Source organism: Xyrauchen texanus, chromosome 27 (assembly GCF_025860055.1).
Source record: "Xyrauchen texanus isolate HMW12.3.18 chromosome 27, RBS_HiC_50CHRs, whole genome shotgun sequence".
NCBI classification, from domain to species: domain Eukaryota; kingdom Metazoa; phylum Chordata; class Actinopteri; order Cypriniformes; family Catostomidae; genus Xyrauchen; species Xyrauchen texanus.
In genome coordinates this window covers 26,082,540-26,105,177 of record NC_068302.1, presented here as the reverse complement: position 1 = coordinate 26,105,177, position 22,638 = coordinate 26,082,540, and the positions used below count along the sequence as shown (strand labels likewise).

General features: G+C 42.0%; 1 protein-coding gene across 2 annotated transcripts in view; it reads left to right on the top strand.

Annotated features, from left to right (window-relative positions):
* Positions 1 to 4,689: 4,689 nt before the first annotated feature.
* LOC127621036 (uncharacterized) overlaps positions 4,690 to 22,638 on the top strand; it is a 50,097-nt gene continuing 32,148 nt past the window's right edge. The window contains exons 1-9 of one of the 2 annotated variants that reach the window (XM_052094457.1): positions 4,690 to 4,733; positions 5,892 to 6,024; positions 6,152 to 6,297; positions 6,569 to 6,770; positions 14,789 to 16,563; positions 16,713 to 16,836; positions 18,551 to 18,619; positions 18,945 to 18,994; positions 19,746 to 19,877. In XM_052094457.1, coding sequence (XP_051950417.1) covers positions 5,901 to 6,024; positions 6,152 to 6,297; positions 6,569 to 6,770; positions 14,789 to 16,563; positions 16,713 to 16,836; positions 18,551 to 18,619; positions 18,945 to 18,994; positions 19,746 to 19,877 — 2,622 coding nt within the window. In that variant the 5' untranslated portion in view covers positions 4,690 to 4,733; positions 5,892 to 5,900. The remainder of the gene's footprint in view (positions 4,734 to 5,891; positions 6,025 to 6,151; positions 6,298 to 6,568; positions 6,771 to 14,788; positions 16,564 to 16,712; positions 16,837 to 18,550; positions 18,620 to 18,944; positions 18,995 to 19,745; positions 19,878 to 22,638) is intronic. The other variant, XM_052094459.1, reaches the window with a different exon arrangement.

The window sequence follows — 22,638 nt, the reverse complement described above, 5'->3', positions numbered from 1 at the left end:
AAACATTTCTCTCAACTAAGTAACTTTGGAGGTTTTTTTTTCTTACCACAGTCAAATTAATTAAATGCTGGTTTATCAATTCTACACCAAATTGTTAACATGTGAAACAAGGGTGTAGGTTTGGCTTGAAAGTCAGAAGGGACATTTTACAAAGAGGATAATATTCAAAATGTTGAGATGCGAGAACATCAGTCTGGAAATATAATGATGATATGGGATGCGATAAACGTAAGATTTGTGTGTCAAATTCAAATTCAGTTATTTTCTAGTAGATCTACATTGAGAAAACAATGATATCCAAGGGACATAGAGTAACATTCTATAAAATGTATAATCCTGCATAGAAGGAAGACAGAAAACATTTGTACACAAAAAGTATGCCTGCTTAAATCTATTAAATACAAATTTGGCCCTTGTGATCTCAAGAAAATTATTAAAACATATCTATATGCAGTAATCAAAATGCCTGTGATTGGTGCATCCTGAACAGCGCTGAGAAAAGTAAATTAAAAGTTGCTACGTGACAACACCGTTTCTGCAATGCTCCAGAAGAGGTGGGACCATAATTTAAATATGAATTATAATACTGAAAAACTTTAATAGTTATTAAAATTAAAATGACATAGTATAAAGTTTTTTTTCTATGTGGTAAAATTGCCCACATGTTGGTGGGGACATTTCTTATTTTCTAGAAGTTGGTATGGACATGTCCATACATCCCAAACTAAATCAACGCCTATGGTGTAAAATAACACAGGGGCCTTTTCAGCTTTCTTACTCATGTAACACAATGAATTTAATTTGAGTTTAATCTGCTAAACCTATTTATAGGCTTATTAAGGCACACTTTCTCTAGCCAATGCAACAATTATTGTGTGAATTTTATTACTGAAACTTTATATTTTTAGTTATCTAAACAGATTTCAAGTTTGATCAACAGTTTATTTATAAGAAGCTTTCAATTCAAGCAAAACTATTGCAGATACTTTTCAAGCAAAGCTTAAACTTTCAGTTCCTCAAACATGTCTCTTTTCTCTCCCCCGCTCTGCTTACAGGGTGTTGCTCCTTGATTACAACACAAAGCCTACCTTGAACCCTGTGACCCTCCCATAGTCTAGTCCAGGCATTACTAGCACTGAGTGAGATTTGCCATCTCAATGGCGAGGTCAATATGCTGTCAGGCACTCTGGGTTCTTTGGTTCTTCAGAAGCTGTAGGTGAGAATACTGTATGAGGACTCTGATAGGAAGCGCTTCTCATTCGGTTGCTCATTTGGTGACTCACTATTGTCAGATTGTACTATTTTGTATTAAACAATGTGAAAGACCAGAGAGCATTTTGTTTTCATTCAGGTTTTTTTTTTTTTAACAGAGAAAAATTTTAACTTGCATCAGGCTTCTAAAAAGCTGTTCTTCACACACACAAACTAGCAGATAAACGTCAGTTAAATGGTCACTTTCTTAGGCGTGCCAAGAGAGACATTGTGATTTATGCATTAGAGAGATTTATGTGTGTGGTTTTGAGGTAGTTTGTAGTTGAACCGTTGTTTTCAGTTTCAAACAGCAGACATCTGGAGGAGAAAGGAAGGAGAGACGATAAAGACCTCTGCCGTTTGTTTAGAGCGGAGAGCCTGATAGGGATCTGTACCTATTTCACTTCTGATAAAGAACTCAATTCAGTATATGTTTCCCTGTTCCGCTTGGACATTCAAATACAGTAATTTAAATGTTGCTGAAAATAGATTACATGGCCTTCTTTTGTCCTTACCTCTTATTCACAATTTCACCTTTTTTCACAGCATTTGTGGCATAATGTTGATTAATCACAAACATTTATTTAGACTTGTTTCTCCTTTTCTTAAAAAAAAGCAAAAATCAAGGTTACAGTGAGGCACTTACAATGGAAATTTTTGGAGAGTATAAACAGAAATGTGAAGCTTATAATTTTATAAAGCACTTATATTTATTCTTCTGTTCAAATATATGTGTTATTTGCAGCGGTGTAATAGTGTCTGAGGAGATGGGCATACCCAAAATCATGATCCTGAAACACCAGATTGTCCCAACAAACTGGGAATTGCACCATCTTTCAGGAGTAACCATCTTGAAAATCCAGCATTGGTTGTGGTTGTACTGCTAAATAATTCAAATACATTTTAACCACCTGACTCTTCAATTTGTCTGCCTTTGGAAGTCCAAACAAAGAGGTTTTTCTTTCGCAGTGAAGAAAACTGCAGCTTCTTGACATGGTGACAACACTAACCCAGCTCATCCTGGCATCTGCTATAACTATATTTGTTTGAGGGTGGGCCAAAGTAGCACCTTAGGCGGGCATTATGCAGATGTGTTACATAGTGACGTAGATACTTTACTGTAGATATGGCTTGACTACAATCCAGCCATTTCTTGTAGTTCTTGATCAGTGTTTTCTGTGGGAGAGAATAACTTCCTTTTGCGTGGACTTTGTGCTTTGTAACTTTGCAGACCTTTTACCTGCACAAACAGCTATAGGAATGCAACGGTGTAGTTGATTTTGTTGCCCTAATACCGCAGTTTCAAAGATTTAAAAAAGTAGCACCTTAGGCGGGCATTATGCAGATGTGTTACATAGTGACGTAGATACTTTACTGTAGATATGGCTTGACTACAATCCAGCCATTTCTTGTAGTTCTTGATCAGTGTTTTCTGTGGGAGAGAATAACTTCCTTTTGCGTGGACTTTGTGCTTTGTAACTTTGCAGACCTTTTACCTGCACAAACTGCTATAGGAATGCAACGGTGTAGTTGATTTTGTTGCCCTAATACCGCAGTTTGAAAGATTTAAAAAAGAAATTAGACACATTTTTTTTGCAATTACTCCACATGTGTGAATACTGAGCTTTTAAATTTGAGGGACAAATTGCGGGCTGCAGCCCAAAAATGCACCTGAGTATAAGGGGTTTAGGCTATTCAAGTGGACGAGTGAGGCTATCATTATTTAGAAAAGTGAGCCAGTAAAACTTTGCCATGTTCTAAGCCCTTATTACACTTTGTGGAGCTCCTCTCATTGCAATCCCAATCTGAAGCTATTTCCTTTTCAAACCAGCTTGTGTATAAAGTCACCAAAATCACACAGCACATTGACTGTTAATGATACACAGACAGGAATTCTGTTGCCATGTAGCCATGCCTGTGCTGTTGGTCAATCATTATTTAGACCATTCATAATCGTAATCAAGAGAGAAAAAGTAGGAAGGTTAGGGGAAAGAAAGAAAAGACCAGTCGAAACAGGACTTCCTTGTTTGTGTGTGTCCGTCTCTCCATCTACTACTTTGCCTATATAATCAAATTATATTTGTATGTGTTTTAGATGATATGATAGTATTGTGGCCTAAACGAGATACATCCAACAGTCTCATTTCATGTTTGAGCTTGATCATCCTATTACATTAAGGGTAGGTTAAAATATTACAAACATGCTTACCATGTCACACTGTGCCAATGGATGAATGGCTTTTTATTTTAATTTCTGCAGCCTCTTCAAGCTGCAAACTACGCCCTACATAAACATGATTGTTTTTGCTATCAGATCAAACCTGTGATCTATTGTAGTCTACTTTATTAAAGAGTCGGATAATGTGTCAGTGTTTGGCTGAAATCCAAACACTGTGGTTACAAACTCGTGGAGTCAGAAGAATTTGTCTATTTGACTTACAAAGTCATCTGACTTGAATGTTGTGACTGCAACGTTTGAGTAAACAGGAAAAATACAGAGGCGAATTAGCCAGTCGCATTTTTTAGATTAGACAGCAGCAGTATTAGGCCCTACTGCTAATTTAAATTACCCGCCATTTTATGTGGCGAAAAACAAACCGTCTTCCCGAAGTCTTTCTGACAGCATATTATCAACACATGTTCACGACCTCAATTTCAGTTCCACAAGACACTAGGTAGATTATTTCGATTTGTTTGATATGTGACAGCATTTGGGCATTTTTAAATTCACGCTATGTATGCTTTTGACAATAAATAAAGATGTATGTATCGAGATGTAGATTTGTTTACCAATGCGTGTAAATAGTCAAATTTGTACGAATTTGCGAGCATTATAATGGTCCCACGAAAACGGTTTCCAAATGTATGTAATACATTAAAAAGCGCATTCAATGAGGCTTTCATATGTGCGGGAGAACAGTCTTCTAAATACACCACTGGTCATTTTATCGTCTTCAAATTGATTTAAAGTTATTTTTATATAACGCAGATAGTGAATCGAAACGCGTCGAAATATCGAAATCGTTACTATCGTTGTGCTTTCACGCGTTACATTTGATGCATAACTATTTACACAAAATCTTAAAAATCTGGTTGCCATAAACAGAAAACAAAGAATAAAGAAAATTATCAGCGTAATTGTTAAATGTGCGATCTGAAAAATCTCAAAGGCCTGGATTTGATGTTGCGCAGTCATTCGTGTTTCGAAATTAAACAATTGGACACACGTGAAGTCAACTCACATTTACTTAAACATTTGTATCTCGAAATGGGACAATACACGTTTCCGTGTAATAAAAAACACAATTTTGTACATTGGAGAAATCATAGCTAGTGTACTATATAGGACCTCCCATATGGTTTTTTACAGGCCAATCCTTGTCAGCAAAATTGCATATGTTGGGGGAAGGCACTAGTTTGGACTGGGGATTGCCTTCTAGACTGGGGAGTAGCGAGTTCTCCGGCACCAAGGCACAAAAGAGGTAGGACAGACTTAATGTTTTAAAAGCACGTTTTGCTTGGCAATTTGGCAAATTTCGTGCATAGTAACATACATCCGCATCACAGTTCCGTGTTTTGTTTCATGGTCATATGGTTGCATTTTGGTCGACCGTCCCAGCTACAAAGACACAAAGACTGATTGACAAAGGCAACCGGTCTTAATACAATGAGAACAGGGATATGGTTTCTAAAAGATGTTTTAACTAAATTACAGTTCTGCAAACAAGAGCACTGGTGTTGTGCTATACATAACAGTGTTTACGTAAAGGTTCAAGCAACCCGTAAAGCTAAAATGTTCTAAAAAAAAAAAAAAAAGAAGAATTCCGGGAAACTAGTTGGTTTTTGTTATGGGTAAATTGTTTTTGGAAACTGTTCGACAAGGCAACATTGATGTTTCTCAGTGACAATTCAGTAATATACCAATATAACCACCAGCATTTTATCATGTCATCTTACCAATAGGTTAAATCAAATGCCGAATATTGAAATGCTTTCTGCCTATTTGTTATTCATTATACCATGTATCTCGCGCACTTTGTTTGCGATTCGCGAGTTTTCAATATGTTGTCACTGGTTAAACGTTTAAAAGTGAAAACGTAAATTCAAGCGTGTAGCTTTCGCGGCAAAATTACCCCGCGAGATTTTCTCCTTCTCTATACATGGTCTGGGGAGGAGTGTTTTACTCAACTCGCTGGCGAAAGAGAGAGTAGCCTTCCTAGTTTTTTAGGAAATGCAATTTCACTCCAACCCCTTGGGTAACTACGGGATACAAAACCTTTCATTAAACATTGTACATCTGTGATTAACTTTATTTTTTTCTTCAGTTTTCACTAAACATGACGTGTAACTATGTAAAAAATATTTGCTGTTTAACTGGTTTTCCACAGAACCTTAGAGGTGTAACCAAAACAATCACAATTATATATCTGAGATTAACTAACAAGATAAACATCATGTCACTATTTAAACAAGTTTTACTGGTTTACTCTCATTCCAGATTACCTTAGAGGCTTAACCCAAAAAAAATCACCAATTAAATGTATTTTGCAGTTAACTTTGGTTATTATTGATTTCTTCTGAATGTTTATCTTATCTGCTATTATTATATGGTAATAATAATGCTATTATTTTATTAATAGAAACATAACATGGCAACTAATGTCAGTCTGGACCCTAATGACCTTGAGGACAAGTGCAATCGCTATGAAGTTCTGTCCTGGCTCAATGAAACTCTACAGACCAAGTTTACTCATGTGGAGCAATGTCGTTCAGGTACAGCCCAATGCTTCCAAGTTTTTTTGTTTTTGTTTACGTCTACTTATTGACACAGTTTTTGTTTACATGTGAGGTGGTTTTAATCTTAATGACCTGTGATTATGTTTAATCTTGGATTTTCCAGGAGCATGTTATTGCCAGCTCATGGACTGGCTCTTCCCAGGGACCATCGACATGAGCAAAGTGAAGTTTCAGTCCCAAGAGGAGTCTGATTTCCTGCAGAACTACAGTCTTTTGCAGACAGCCTTCAGGAAAACAGGCGTGACGAAGGTCAGATTTACCATATTTTATCCTATTAATCGTGCATTTAGTGTGTTTTTCAAAGTTGACATGTCATTTTTCAGTGTTAAAATATTTTCTCCCATCCCAGCTAAGCTTAATATGTCAAGAAAACCATAAGTCATTTAAAGGTTGATTTGCATTGTTTGCAGTCTGCTTGAGTGGTTTGACATAGCAGGCTAAATGAATGTAGCTGGAGTATTTTGGAAACCTGTTTGAGAACAAGAAAACTCATTATAGAAATTGTTAATGCCTCTTTCAGTCAGTTCCTGTGGACGAGCTTCACAAAGGAAAGTTTAGATCCACTTTTACCTTTCTAAAGTGGTTCAAGAAATTTTTTCTTGCCAATGAGGGGCATGAGAGACTGTACAACCCAGTTGATGCCCGTGATGGTCAGGATATTGTACTAGTAGACACCGAAGTCTTTAGGTCTCCGAAATCCTGGAAAAGTCTGCATGATTCTGGTAAGCCTGCATTCTTGTTTAGTTTTATCTGAACATTTAGTTAATTTATAGAGAGAAATACATATTAGGGTTGTGCCGACAGATGATGATCTCGGGGATCGATGATGGTCAGAGTGATCACCAATAGCTGATGATGTCAAGACCATATTTGGCTAGTTTTCCCATTAATGTATTACATTATTATTATTAGGCTTTTAATATTATCAAATTAATATTGCAAATTATTTGCCTGTTGACACACCGAAACACGCTTGAAGAAACACACTTTATTATATTATTAAGAACAGATGACAGAAAGCTGTCTATGCGCATATATGATGCGCTGATACAGAGGCGTGCTGTCTTGTGGAGCACGCGCATGTGAAAGGTTCTCACTCATTGTTTTTGCAAGAACAGTATCGTCCATGAGAGTGCTGTAAAATTGACCTCAGACATCTCAGCTCAGGAGGTATTTTGAGTTAATTTCCCTTTATTTCCACAGAACAGTTAATTGTGACCACAAATCTGCAGCCTATACTTCTGTGATTAAAACATAAAATACAAAAACACATTCACCTTCGAACCGTGATTATTATCATCATTATAATTATTATTTTTACATTTATAATTGTTTTTAGGTATTCATTTGTGCAATTTTAGACAGACACTTGCCTGACGGTAAATTAAAAAGTGGTTTCGTTTGGAGTGCAATTTGAATTTAGAAATGTATTTGATTTAAGTTTTTCATTTTTTAAATAAATATATATATATATATATTAGGGCTGTTGATTTAGCACGTTAATAACGTGCAATCAATTTTACAAAAAATAACTTGTTAAAAAACACAATTAATCACAATGCTTTACTGAGAAATTCCTGAGAAATGCACGCTTGTAGTACCACCTGTTTACTCCAGAGGGCAGTAAGTGAAATTTCAGCTGTGTGAGCAATACACAGTTTATTACAGTGAACAAAACATTAACAACCCTTCAACGGACACACAACACAAACATGCGTTACGTTCTTGCATTCAAAACACTTGAAGGAGCGCAAATGCGGACTAAGGGATCTCAAGATGTGTTTATAGATTGAGTATTAAACTATATTTAACTTGACACAGTGACCTAAACATTTTATGTTTATGACGCAACGCACCCGAGACACCACACAAGCATGTCTGATGCAGGTCGTATGGTCTTTACCTCACAAATATTTAATTACCAACAAGGTTAAGGAGGTGTCCTTTAAACTGTTACACCGTTTTTACCCAGTCAATCTTTATTTAAGAAACATGCTCCCTGAAATAGATCCACTTTGCTCCTTCTGTAAAGCTGTAGATGAATCTGCCCCTCACCTTTTTTGGGAATGTGTCGATGCTGTAGTATTTTGGGGAAACTTTTGTTTGTTTGTACGTACCTCTATTTTAACTAGTTTTTCTTTGCTTTATAAAGACGTTTTATTTGGTTTTCACAGTTTTAATAACTAACTTAAGTTAATATTTTCTGATTAATCTGTTTATTTTTCTTGCCAAGTTTTTTATACATAAGTGTAAATATATGTCTATAAAGCCCCTATTTGCACTTTTTTGTAAAGACTTGAAATATTATTTAAATAAATCTTTGTACCTCCAACAACTTTTTCCCAGACAATGAAATACCTGACCGGTAGAGAATGCACAGATGAAGTAGGTTCTTTGCCAGAGAAATGGTAACAACTGAAATGGTAATGGTAAAGTCATCTTTCAAATAGTTTATATGACATTTTAAAGGCAAAATTTTAATTTGAACTTCTAGTTAAAATAAATAAAAAATTAAGTTCAAACTTTGAAATCAAGGTTTTTTGCTTTATTGTGTAGGCTTTACGCTAACCCTGCTTAATGAAAATTACCCCATAGTATCACCTAGCATCCAACTAGTGGTAGTGCGTCGGTATTCTGCAGAGTTTTTGTTTTTTTTCCTGCGACCAACTGACCAATCAAAACTCGGTCGACCAAGACTCTTCTCATCGACTAACTATGGTTGACTGTCAGGGGGCAGCCCTATCATTTACTCATCTTTATGTTGTTCGAAACCTGTTTGACTTTATTTCTAGTGTAGAACACAAAAGGAGATGTTAGACAAACTGACCCTGCATATGTGACCAAATTTTGTGCAATGTGACTAAAATGTATGTTATTAGCCACTGGCTAGTAAATATTCAGATTACACTTGTGCCAGTAATTGAGTTGTGTAGAGCACAGAGATCATTTCACTGTATGCTGTGTCTCAAGAGCCAGCAATGTAAGGAAATGTAAGTTATTTGACTACTTAGTTGTCGTGGATCACGGTGTCACCACTGCTTTAGTTGAGCCATGATATGCCATAGCTACATTTGCATTGAATTTAACTATGTCAACTCTAATTTTGGTTAAACTTTTCCACAGACGGTTTTCACAACATTCTCGATTTTTAAACACGTTTAACGTGCCTGCTGGATGTCTGTTGGAAGGTAAAAAGTATTGTAAAACTCTAGAACTTGTAGATTTGAATTGGAGAACTTATATAATAAATATTTGTAAATATTAAAAGGGCCTGTCATACATTATGACATAGTTTAACTCTAACAAACTCTGTAAATATAAATAATAGGTTCCTAGCATTTATGTAGGGGTTTGGTAAAAACCTATGCAAAGTCCTGCCCAATAAACCTAATGCCTTTTAATTTTTACACAGTACTACTTTTGATATAATAGCACTTAAATGTTACAGTATAAGTGGAATTCTATTTTTATTATTAGTTCCAACCGTGTGTGTATTTTGTGTTGAACAATATGAAAAAAAGGTCAAACATTTAATGGATCTAGCGGTGCAACGTGCAAACTTCCAGCTGCTCAGCCTGAAGCAAGAGGACTGTCCATTGGAAGACCACATCCGCGACTTCATCAAACTGGCGAATATCTCGGACTTCCCGGACTCATCCCTGGTGGTATTCTTCAGGGGCAATTTACATGTTTCGCTCAAAGAGCGGTTGCCACCGGCGACGCGCGGCTGGATGCTACGGGACTACATAGGGGCGACTATTGGTCTGTGGTTCATCGTTCACCGTGCGCGTCGCTGAGGAGGATCCTATCTCTCCTCCCTCAATGGTGACTCTCCAGTCGCCCATGGCACTTCCTGTCACGCCAGCCCCATCTGTCAGCGAGCTTACCCCCACGCCAGTCACTTCCCTTGAGCCAGTGCGGTCAACCTCGTCCCCCTGGAAGAGGAAGAGAAGACGGGCTTCCGCCTCCCAGCCCATGCCAGCCCCGGTCTACGAGCCAGAGCCCACCCTGCCCCGGTCTGCGAGCCAGAGCCCACGCCAGCCCCGGTCTGCGAACCAGAGCCCACGCCAGCCCCGGTCTGCGAACCAGAGTCCACGCCTGCCCCGGTCTGCGAGCCAGAGCCCACGCCTGCCCCGGTCTGCGAGCCAGAGCCCACGCCTTCCACGGTCAGCGAGCCAGAGCTCACGCCTGCCCCGGTCTGCAAGCCAGAGCCCACGCTTGCCCCGGTCAGCGATCTGGCGTCGCCAGTCTCACCCGCCCGGAGGAAGAGGAGAAGTGGAAAGTCTTCAGCTATCCGACCTCCGCCTCCCGAAGCTCCGTCCCCAGAACCCCCCGCGGCTCGGCCCTCAGTGTCCAGCGGACCCAAGCTCCCGCATGCCACGGCTAACCAGCCAGAGCCTGAAGCTTCAAACGTCAATGAGCCAGTGCCTGAAGCCTCGACCGTCCCTGAGCCAGCGCCTGTAGCCTCGACCGTCCCTTAGCCAGCGCCTGTAGCCTCGACCGTCCCAGAGCCAGCGCCAGTAGCCTCGACCGTCCCAGAGCCAGCGCCAGTAGCCATGACCGTCCCAGAGCCAGCGCCAGTAGCCATGACCGTCCAAGAGCCAGCGCCAGTAGCCAGGACCGTCCAAGAGCCAGCGCCAGTAGCCAGAACCGTCCAAGAGCCAGCGCCAGTAGCCATGACCGTCCAAGAGCCAGCGCCCCTCGAGCCTTCCAGGGCTCCGCCTCTCAAGCCTCGAGCCTTCCAGGGCTCCGCCTCTCAAGTCTCTCGAGTTTTCCAGGGCTCTTCCTCCCGAGCCTTCCAGGGCTTCGCCTCTCAAGTCTCTCAAGCCTCCCAGGGCTCCTCTCGGGCCTCCCAGGGCTCCGCCTCTCGAGTCTTCCAGGGCTCCTCCTCCCGAGCCTTCCAGGGCTCCGCCTCTCAAGTCTCTCGAGTCTTCCAGGGCTCCTCCTCCCGAGCCTTCCAGGGCTCTGCCTCTCAAGTCTCTCGAGCCTCCCAGGGCTCCACTCGGGCCTCGCAGGGCTCCGCCTCTCAAGTCTCTCGAGTCTTCCAGGGCTAATCCTCCCGAGCCTCCCAGGGCTCCGCCTCTCAAGTCTCTCGAGCCTCCCGGGGCTCCTTCTCTCGAGCCTCCCGAGCCTTCTAGGGCTCCGCCTCCCGAGCCTCCCAGGGCTCCGCCTCTCAAGTCTCTCGAGCCTTCCAGGGCTCCGCCTCTCGAGCCTCCCAGGGCTCCGCCTCTCAAGTCTCTCGAGCCTCCCAGGGCTCCTCCTCTCGAGCCTCCCGAGCCTTCTAGGGCTCCGCCTCTCGAGCCTCCTAGGGCTCCGCCTCTCGAGCCTCCCAGGGCTTTGCCTCCCGAGCCTCCCAGGGCTCCACCTCTCGAGCCTCCCAGGGCTCCTCCCGAGCATCCTGAGCCTCCCGAGTATCCTGAGCCTCTTAAGGCTCCGCCTCCCGAGCCTCCCTCTGCTCTGCCTCCTGAGCCTCCTACGGCTCCGCCTCCTAAGGCTCCGCCTCCCGAGCCTCCTACGGCCCCGCCTCCCGATTCTCCTAGGGCTCCGCCTCCCGAGTATCCTGAGCCTCCCACAGCTCCGCCAACCACGGCTCCGCCTCCGCAGCCTCCCTCATCTCCGCCTCCGAAGCCTCCCTCTGCTCTGCCTCCTGAACCTCCCACTGCTCCGCCCCCTGCGCCTACCACGGCTCCGCCTCCGGAGTCTCCCGAGCCTCTCCCGGTTCCGCCCCCTTGGGCTGCCTGTCTGCTCTCTGTGCCCCCGTGGACTGCCTGTCTTGTGCCCCTTTGGTCGGAGCCGAGCGAGCAAGTCATAGAGCTGAATTCCTCTGCCGCATTCATTTCTACACGCTGTTGGATCTACGGCGCTTTCCAGCAGTTCTCCCCTTCGCACACTACATCACCCTCGTAAGAGCACAAGCCACCCCAGCGGCTCCCCGACTCGGTTCTTCTACCTACGGGTATGAGGCGAGGTTGGTTAGCTCTGGGGGCGAGATGGGGACCTCAGTGGGAGCCTCTCCGCCGGGTATTCTCCCACGGACTTCCCACTCCCCGTCATGCTCATATGCTCCAACTGAGCACTGGAGCGAGGTTGCCGGTTTGTTTCATGTGGACCCGCGATCTTGTTTCCTTGCATGAAGCTTGGGGGCGTGGCTCGCGCTTTCAACCCGTTGCGTTGGTTGATCAGGACCGTCCGACTTGGCTATGCGATTCAGTTTGCCAGGCACCCGCCCAGGTTACATGGCGTCCGCTCCACCATGGTGAGAGGCAAGAACGCCGCTGCCTTGCATGCGGAGATCGCCTCCCTTCTACAGAAGGGCATGATAGAGCCTGTCCCTCCAGCCGAGATTGTGTTTTACAGCCCCTACTTCATCGTCTCCAAACTTGCGGCCAATCCTCGACCTGCGAGTTCTGAACTGGGCTCTGCACAGACTCCTGCTCAAGATGCTCACGCAGAAACGCATTCTAGCGAGCGTCCGGCATCTGGATTGGTTCGCGGCGGTAGACCTGAAGGACGTGCACTTCCATGTCTTGATCCTTCCTCGACACAGTCCCTTTCTCCGGTTTGCCTTCGAGGGTCAGGCATATCAGTACAAAGTACTCCCCTTCGGCCTGTACTTGTCCCCTCACGCTTCACGAAATTCGCAGAGGCAGCCCTTGCCCCACTAAGGGAAGTGGGTGTCCGCATCCACAACTATCTCAACGACTGGCTAATCTTAGTTCACTCGCGGGACATGTTGTGTGCTCACAGGGACCTGGTGCTCTGGCACCTCAGCCGCTTGGGCTTTGGGTCAATTGGGAAATGAGCAAGTTCGTCCCGGTTCAGAGCATCTCTTTTCTCTGCATGGAGTTGGAGCAGAAATATGTAGAGCCGCGCGGGCTGGGCATCACCTAACACCTTTACAAGGTTCTATAACCTCAGGGTTGAGCCAGTTTTGTGCCGTGTGTTATCAGGTGACACAAACAGGTAAGTTCGGGTCAGCTGGCCGGGTTTATTGCTTGTGCATAGTGCCTTTCCCCTCCCTTGAGGCGAAACGTGCACTCTTTCCCCAGTTGCATTCGCAAGAAGTGTGAACCCTGGATGTTCTTCCTCCCTAGCCTAGAGGCCGCCGAGTCTTCGGAGAGGCTCGCTGCCGCCCCAGTACGGGCGTCACCCAGGCCCCCGTACTGGGGTTAGTGCTCCACATGCGCTGGTTGTCCCCTAGGCAACCCTGTGTGATGTATATTCCGCAAAATGGTTTCCCTGCCGGTAAACCGCGTCTTCCTTGGGCAGAGGGCCCTCTGTCCTTGGTCGCGGTGTTTGTAGTAACTCCTCCCCCCTTGGATAGGACCTACCACGACACCTCTCAGCACGATGTGCTTCCGCTCCTAACCATTAAGACCATGTGTTATATACCACCTAACCCCCCTCTCGGGGCCGGGTGTGGTCTCCACGGTGTCCTCTTTGGAGGGACACCCCCCCCAGCTTGGACCATATATTTGGCCCCCAGCCAAACAATTTCATTCAATAGAGAGATGGCCATGGCTGGGCCAGCCAGTCCTTATACTTCTGAGCAGTTAGCCGTTCCCCTAGGTGCAGGGGGCCTCTTCATACCTGCCAGTGTGTTGGGGGTAGTTATGTGATGGCTTGCTGCGCTGGCTACGAGGCACACAGAGGTCTGCTTGTCTTGCACCGCCAGTCTGCGTAACTCGGTTCAGCTCTTGTGGCATTTTCCATTGGGACCCCGAGTGTCAACTCATCGACACAACGTTGAGTGAGTGACAGATAGGGAACGTCCCTCCTGCCACAACACTGAACAAACCGCTGAAATGGCCGGGTCTTTGGCTCGGCTCCTCAGTGCAATACATGATGTGTGTTTGCAGCGTCACTACTTTTATACATGTATGTCCGGGGGAGTGGCATGCAAATTCCACATGCCAATTTCCATTGGCCTTTTCTCAAGATTAGAGATGTATGGGCTCCGCAGGAGCGACCCCTAGTGTCAACTCATTGACACAATGTCTCATTCCCTCCATCAGGGAACAGAGGAACATCAGTAACCGAGATGTTTTCTTCACAATGAGAAATGCACAGTGACATATACTGTATATTGATTTAATAATTCTTGAACCATCATGTTATGATCTAGTTGCATTAAGCTTGCGTGCTCAAGGGATGAGTGTCCCCGCAACAGAGTGTGCCTCAGCCAGGTGCAATTTCAATCTCTCCCCCTTAGATCAGGACATTCAAGCTACTCATAGAAGAGGCGCTGACCTCACAGAGAAATGCCAGTTTCGGAGTTTATAGTTATTTACATGATCTGCTTCCGTATTAGTTGGACTTTAATAAAGCTATAACGCATTAAAAATAACTGCATTTAAGATGTAACATCAGGGTGTTTCCTTTAAAGAAGCTATACATGCAAATTTTGCTTCAGCGGAGAGGCAGCTCCAGCTCCACTTATTCCACAATGAGAGTGCTCCTGCATTTACTTATTTTGTATTTTTACATTACAATTCCCTCATACTTTGCAATCTACATCACCTGAGGCTGTTTGGAAAGGTTAGAGTGCATCTGGACTGTGAGCTGTGTAATTCTTCCTCTCCTCAGTCTGCTCTCGCGTATCATTAGAGTTTAATGTAATCTCATATTACGTTAAATGAGATCAAATTACTATTCTACAACAGAAATTTTTGTTGTCAATCATTTTTATTGTTACAAAGATTTTATTTTATTATCCATGGTTGTTTTTAATTTTATACAGGCAGCGTAAGAGATGAGCCTGACATGGAATTGAATGGGAAGAAGCGAGTTGTGACTTATGACCCTAAATGGCAAAAAATCACAAAATGGATTGGGGCCAGCGATCTTGGGGACAATTTTGCTTACTGTACTTTGTGTGACACCAACATCATGCTGATCGCAGGTTTTTTTGATGTGAAACGACACCAGCAGACTAAAAAGCACATGAAGCATGAAATGGGAGCATTAAAGTCATCTGAGGGAAAGCAGGTTGAAGACTCAAGACACATGATTTCCTGTAGTGAAATCATGCTGCTCTTCATCCAAACTCACTGCCTCTCCAGTTTACCCTCTAGGATCAACAAGGTCTCCCAACATACTGCAAGATATATCCTTGGACTAAAGTACCCAAACGACATTGTTTCGGCTTGTAAGCTGAACCCATACTGTGTTTACGTGTGTGGGCAGGTGCCACTTGATGTAGAGAGTGGAGGAAGGACCTGCCATGTGGTGCTTGTGGGCTACTTTGATGAAAAGTTAGCTAAGTATTCCATCCGTATCCTTGATGTCTTTCAAGCATTTGCAGAAGACTCAGATTCTTCTGTAACTGTATGTTTACTCAACATCCTGCAAAAGTTTGAGCTTCCTGCTAGCAACATGATTGCGTTCTACATTGATGACCAGGACCAGACCTCAGAGAGTGTTGCCGTGCAGATTCGGGAGCTCAACCCAAATGTGATTGATCTTGGAGGACTTTACTGCTTACCAGACTCTGCCTTCAATGCTGGCTTAATGGGCCACTTTAGTGAGGTTCAGGAACTTATTGTAAACATCTATGGAGACTACTCAACTTGTTCCACCAGTAACGACAACCTCAAGATGCTGTTTGCAGGAATTGATGGACTAAAAGTCTCCAGCCCTCCACTCTCAATCAACTGTGAGGATTTTTGTTTGCTTCTTCAACGGATGCTTGGAATATGGACAGATTTGACATCATACTTCAGTTCCTGTGATGAGACCAATGCTAAAGCTAAGCATATTTGCAACCAGTTGGAGAACCCTAAAATCAGGGTCACCTTAATGTACCTGGACCATACCCTTGGACCTTTACGTGCCTTCGGACAACGGCTGCAACATTGCAAAGGTTCTGCTCGTGCTGATCTTGTGCAGATTCTTCGAGAAGCAAGTGGGCTCCTACGATCTTTTGCCTCCAGCTTTCTTCGCCCTCATGCGGTCATACGTTACCTAAAAGAACGAGACCCAACCATCTTGGAGAACTCAACATTCTGCCTTCCAGCTACTGAGCTTAGTCTGGGTGGGGCAGTAGAAGACTTCATCTCTGCACAAGAAGAGAAACTAGCAGACTCCCTCAATGTTATACAGGATGAGAGTTTATCATTGTACAAAACACTTACTACTAGCATTGCTAGCTGTCTACCTCTAAGCGATGGAATCCTGAGGAGCATGTCACAGCTCCTCAGTCCATCAGGAAGGTTAAAGATTATGGGAAAGAGTATAGTTGAACTTGCCGTACAGTTTGGATTTTGTGCCAATTCTGAGGATACTGCTAAGCTCATCGATGAATTCTTGGAGTACCAGCTTGTAGAGGACAAAGAGCTGAAAATGGAAGAGGGGTTTAATGAAGTGCTCCTAGATACATCTTCAACCCTTTCCCTGGAGCGATACTGGAGTATTGCCCTTAAGACTTTTGCACCAGTATCCATCTTCAGGAGACTTGTTCTCAGTCTTTTGGCTTTGCCGTGCCCATCTCTTAGAGCAGAGAAGATTTTTGCTCAGGTATAAAGTACATAACAGTATCATATAGCTACTGTATCTGTAATTGTTTACTACTGTCCTTAGCAGGCAGTAATGCTTTGAAGTTTATACATACCTGTAATGATTTTGTTTCCATGTATTTGAAATTGTTTTGAAATTGTCCCACACAGGCTGTCGAAAATGGTGATGCTGGCCATTGGGATGACAGTTCAACCGAAAGTGACTCCTCTTTGGAGCACACTGAGGTTAAGGGGCAACGTCACAGAAATGGGAGAATGAAAAAAGCCAGATCGGGTGAGTTAACCTATTCAAGCATATTCACACCGTAAGCAATGTGACAAAGCTGTGTGAATTGTCAACTATGATTGCTGGTGAAGATTTGCACTAAATCTATTCACACTAGCATGACATACAATTTTGTCAGCCACTGAAAACGTTGAATAACTGAATGTAAGCTAAAAATGCATGCAAAGTACAACCCATCTGGCATACATCTGATTTTACTCTCTTAATGCAAAATATATCCTGTCACTACAGTGTAGCTGGTATGATGGAGGTATGGAATGGAATAATGGAAGAAAATAGTGTAGTAGCTTGATATATCATGTAATGGCATGATATGTTGTGTGAACTGGCATTAAGTCAATTGCATAAATGTAGCTTAATTAGTCAATACATGGAGTGCAATGAAAACAGACAGCAGAACAGCTGTTTAATCAACAACATGTTGACACTGAAGGTTTTATGTGTTAGCGAGTGTCAGAGAGATAAATTATGTTTTTCTGTAGTCTTAGTCATATTTGTTAAAAAAGTGCACTGGAATTGAAAAGGGCTCTGAAATGTTAAAACTTTTTTTTATATAATTTCAGTTCAGTTTCAGGTCCAGTGCTCTGGCAATGATAGCAAGACAGCAGAGAAAACTATAGTGTAAATAACTGGCATGCAGCCTAATAATAAATCATGGATGCGTTCCATGTTCAATTTTGTTTGGATTTAAAATGAACTTTTCTGACTGATTTCTGGAGCACGTGTGTGCATTCCCCCTTTCTTATGTCTATGTTGAGCGGAGCTATATTCTATTTTTCGTCAATAAACCTGTTCTTCAGCACAGTTTGTATTCAATCTTATTTGCTCTGCAAACTTTTTGAAGGCTTGGATTTTCACAATACCTTTATTTCAGGATGACCAGAGCAACATTTCAGATGTGATGAATTGGTCCTCTGGTTAGTCCAGTTATGAATTAATTATTCAATCACATGGCTGTTTTGATACACACCTTGTATTCCTAAAAAAATTAATAGGAGTTTATTTGGTAAATGTGTTTCCACCATAGTTTATGCACTTTTTTTCTTATCAAATATAAAATGTATCTACCTCAACTGAGCGTATACGTTTTATTATGCGCATTTTGGAGATTTTAGTTGCATTTTTTATGCGATATCCTAAAATGCTCATTAAAATATGTGGATGGAAACCCAGCTACTGTCTCAGATGCTGCATGTCAGTTAGTAGGATCTGGATGAGCATTGTAAGCTGAAGTTACATTGATAGAACCACAGTTTTCCGTGTAAGATTTGTGTTGTTAATGTGGACCGGTTCTCTTTAATGCTAATGGTATTCTTCTGTTTTCCATGTGCCATTTTTAGCACAGTTTGCAGGGACTGTCTGTGTGAAGCCTAGTTTTTGTGTTACTTGGATGCATCTTTGTGCCTCATCTGCAAAACTTTTGTAGTGTACATGTGTCAAACATTTACGAATGGGCTCACAGTAAATAGAATATACTTTGAAAAGCTTGACATTTGACTCAAGACTTAAGTTCACATGGAAAAACAAAGAATACCTCAGCCTTAAGATGCCATGCCCACGGATCACTCTGTTGTTCACTGACCCTATATACAGTAAATGTGATATTACCTTTGATATAGCGCAGTTACATTTGAAAGTCAAGTGAATCCAGTTGGATTAACGGAAGAGGTTAGATTCATGGAAACAATGTGTTGTTTTCCAGAGACGGTTCAACACTCAGTCACAGTGAAGCCATGTGTGGTGCGACTGGAGAAGATCACCAGTCAGCGAGGTGTGATTAAAATGCTTCAGACCAGTTTAAATGAATCTAGGGCAGCTAACAAATAATGCTTTACAATCTCAGTTGCTTCTACTGGTGGCAAATGTTTGTGGGTCTAAAGTCTCTCTCTCTCTCTCTCTCTCTCTTTGATTCTGCTTCACCCTTAAGCTTTAAGAAAGTTGATCCATGGCATTGAAAATACAGATGTGCACACTCAATTAACGTTGATTGTTGCTAGTAGATACTGATCTTTATTGAGATTAACATGGCCCACAGTAGATCAATTTATATTTGGCACTTTCAATTTACTTCTTTTAATTGTGTTGTTTTCCTGCAGAAAATGGAGCAGACGATGATGGTATCTGGACTAGTAACAAATTTCAGGAGGTAATATTAGCAAGAAAACTGCTGTGGCTGAGAAACAACAATTAACTGTTTTTAGATTTGTTTTTGTTTTTTTAGCCAAATAACTAATTCATGAGGGAGGAATTCATTAAGAATTAATCTAACAATCATCCACTGATTGTATGCATCTCAATATATGCCAGTTTTGACACTGTTCTCCATCATTTGATGAATTATAACTGCATCTTATTTTAATGAAGTAGCAATACGTTTTAATATCGATCTATTATCAGCATCATTTGCGTTGAAATGAGACGTGTTTGCGTTGAAAATGCCAATGACGTAATTTAAATACACATGTTGCAGCATTGTTCCTAAAAGTGGTGCAGCTGTTAAGTGAATTCACCCCCAAGTGTCTTTAGAAAATTTTGCTGTTCAGATTAGTCATTTCAGCTTTTGAACCCTAAGGAAAAATTGCTTTTTAGCTGTTAGATTCCTATTTCAAATTGAATATGTGGCCTTGGAAATGACAACACAACACAGTCTTGCTCCAGAACTGATTAGGTCATTTCTTTGCAGCCAAAAAACATTGGCACAAATAAACCAACAATATCATCTCACTAACCTCTTTTGATTAATCTTCTTTCTTTCATTCTCTATATCTATTTTGGGACCTTATTACTTCACTGTAGGAGTCATGTGACCTTAGTGACAGCATATGTGAGTAATGTTTGAGCATATATGCGTGTGTGTGTGTGCATGTATGTGTGTGTTTGTGTGTGTGGGTCTTTAGGGCTCTGTTAGGGGAATATACGGTTGGGAGAGCAGCTTACGGCAGAAACCACAGGCACGCACCGTCTTTCAGGCCGGTGCAGGCACCTGGAGCAAACCAGTGAACCTAGACAAGGACGGCAAGCCCGAGGTGGTACGTACCTGCCCAAGAGGAGATCAAATGCTCTGTCTTGCTGATCGCAGGTGTAGAGGGACAGTCTCCTAGTTTTGTCCCATTCATACTATCTCTGTTGGTCTGTTTTCATAAGCGGTGGATGCGGCTTCATGAATGTGTCCTGTGGTTTCCTTTCCTGCTTTGATTCTTCCTTTTGAATTCTTCTGTAGATATGAGTCTTTGCCTGTTTTCTTACTGTTATTTCATGCCTAACCTTATTAACATCTTCTTTTCTATTGTGCATGGATGGTTTTATAGCCTATGTACTGTATGTTCATTATGCAAATTGCCATGCATCGTACACTGATACACTAACTTTAATAAGAAAAGTCTTCTTACTGGTGCCAGTGACCCCGTTTCCACCTGGTATTAAGATGCATCTTGGATGATCCGATCACATGTGGTTAGCACTAAATACAGGTCCAAACGGGGTCTAAAAAGTTGTGATCGAGTCACAAAAACCACAAATGAATGTGGTCAAAAATGCATGTGACCACATTGCATTTGAAGTGTAAACAAAATCAGTTCTGTTTGCGTCCCGGTGTAGTGACGAATGTTGACTCCCTAGTATCCTTATGTTTAGGGACAGGTGTAGCGGGGAGTCAGAATCTGGTGTGCAGTCAGATGAACACCGGTTGCAGTGAAGTTCCACCCCTCACCTGTCAGTCACCCGCTGCACTAAAACAAGAGTTTAAACTAGGGATGTAACAGTTTCAAGGTTTCACTATATACCTCGGTTTTAAAACAGACAGTTATCATACCGTTGAAATCTTCTCATTGACAGTATTGCATAAATATAAATACAGATTTGTTTCTTAACTTTTCTACAATCCAAATCAGTTTAATTAAGATACATTTACACAGCGTCAAATAAACTTGGTGAGATAAAATAAATCTTTAAATTGCACCTTCCTCGTGTTACATTTGACTATCACTTAGTTTTAAAGGTGACATGCTGGTGTTGTGAGTGCAGCGTATCACGAGCACATCAGAAGTGCAGCACGAGTGCATCATGCAGACATGTCAGAGCCTGAACCTTTATTTCCGTCAACAAAGTGGCTGAAGTCCGCTGTCTAGGATTACTTTGGGTATGTTAAATACCCACGAGACACCATCAGTGTTGATGGTTACCTGGTCTGTATAGTTTGTTGCAAAAAAGTATTGGCTCAGGCAGAAAACACTTGCTCCATCTCTGTGAGATTACACAGAGAAATTTGCGGAGATGAATGTAAGTGGAAATAAAGTATACAGGATAATAAATTATAGCCCCTGTTTCATAAAAACACCAGATTCAATGTAGTTTTAAAAGATTTGTATTGACTAGGTAAGCTAAAGTTATGTTTATGCTTTCTGTAACATTCACAAATGCAGCAAACATATTTAGGCACTCGATCATCATTACAAAGTGCCAATATGCATTCAGGAAATTGACAGTGAAACTGTGGTAGAAAGAAAATGCCAATAAATAAACGGCAAATAAATCTATATTTTTTAAGAAGGTATTGTTTATAATTAAATTATATCACAAATGCAACAAATTACTGAAAGCATACAAATGCACATCTGATGTGTTAACCAGGGCAATAATCATTACAGATTTTTATCATTCAATTTCATAAATCATAAAATAACAATAACAATAAATGTTTTTTTAGTTATATTCTACTGTACATGTTGCAAATTTTATGCTTTTATTTATTTTATTTTATATTTGATTGTTTTACATGTGATTTTTGTTGTTCTTTTATTTGTATTGCCATATCGGATTAAGAGAGTGTCCTGATGTTTAAGATCAAAAGTTAAAGGATTAAAGTTGATTATAACTTAAATATTTCTCTGTGTGTTTATCAGACATATTTCATAACCAAATATTAAACCAAAAAATATTAACAATGCACCTCAGTGGTGTTTTTTGTGAAGGTTATCATACCGTGAAAATTTCATTCTGTACTGTTACACCCCTAGTTTAATCTTTGCCGGTTATGAGCGGCTTTAAAAGGAAATAAGCGCTTCTGAAGCTCTTTTAATACAGGTAATACACTAAAATAATGGAGACTTCTGCTTGACATTCTGCATTTGTGCTTTGATTAAATATCGACTACATCGATTAAATATCGACCACACATGTTACCACATCTGGATCACAATTGATCCACGATGGCGGCGCGGTAGCATGCAGCGGCCACTCCGGATCCACAATGGTGCTATTTTTGTTAAAAAAGCCTGACTATCGCAGCACATGGACATCGGAGCAACCGGTGTTCGTGTCTACCATCGCCAGACACTACTGAAATATAAGACTCATGCAAAAACCCTCTCTTCCCTCCATCAAAGACATTTACAAAAAACACTGTATCCGCAAAGCAACCAGCATTGTGGACGACCCCACACACCCCTCACACAAACTGTTTACCCTCCTGCCATCTGGAAAGAGGTACCACAGCATTCGGGCCCTCACAACCAGACTGTGTAACAGCTTCTTCCCCCAAGCCATCAGACTCCTCAATACTCAGAGACTGGTTTGACACACACACACACACGTGTCCTGAGTTGCACTTTAATTACTGTCACTTTATAACTGTCTGCTACCTAAATAACTGCTATGTGCATAGTACACTTTCTTATAGTATGTTATGTTTACGTTTTTAGAAACTGTCATCTTTTTGCACTACTGTTTACTGGTCGGCGCTGCACTGTGTCTGTTGTCCTGTTCATTGTCAGAAATTTGTTGTACTGTCCC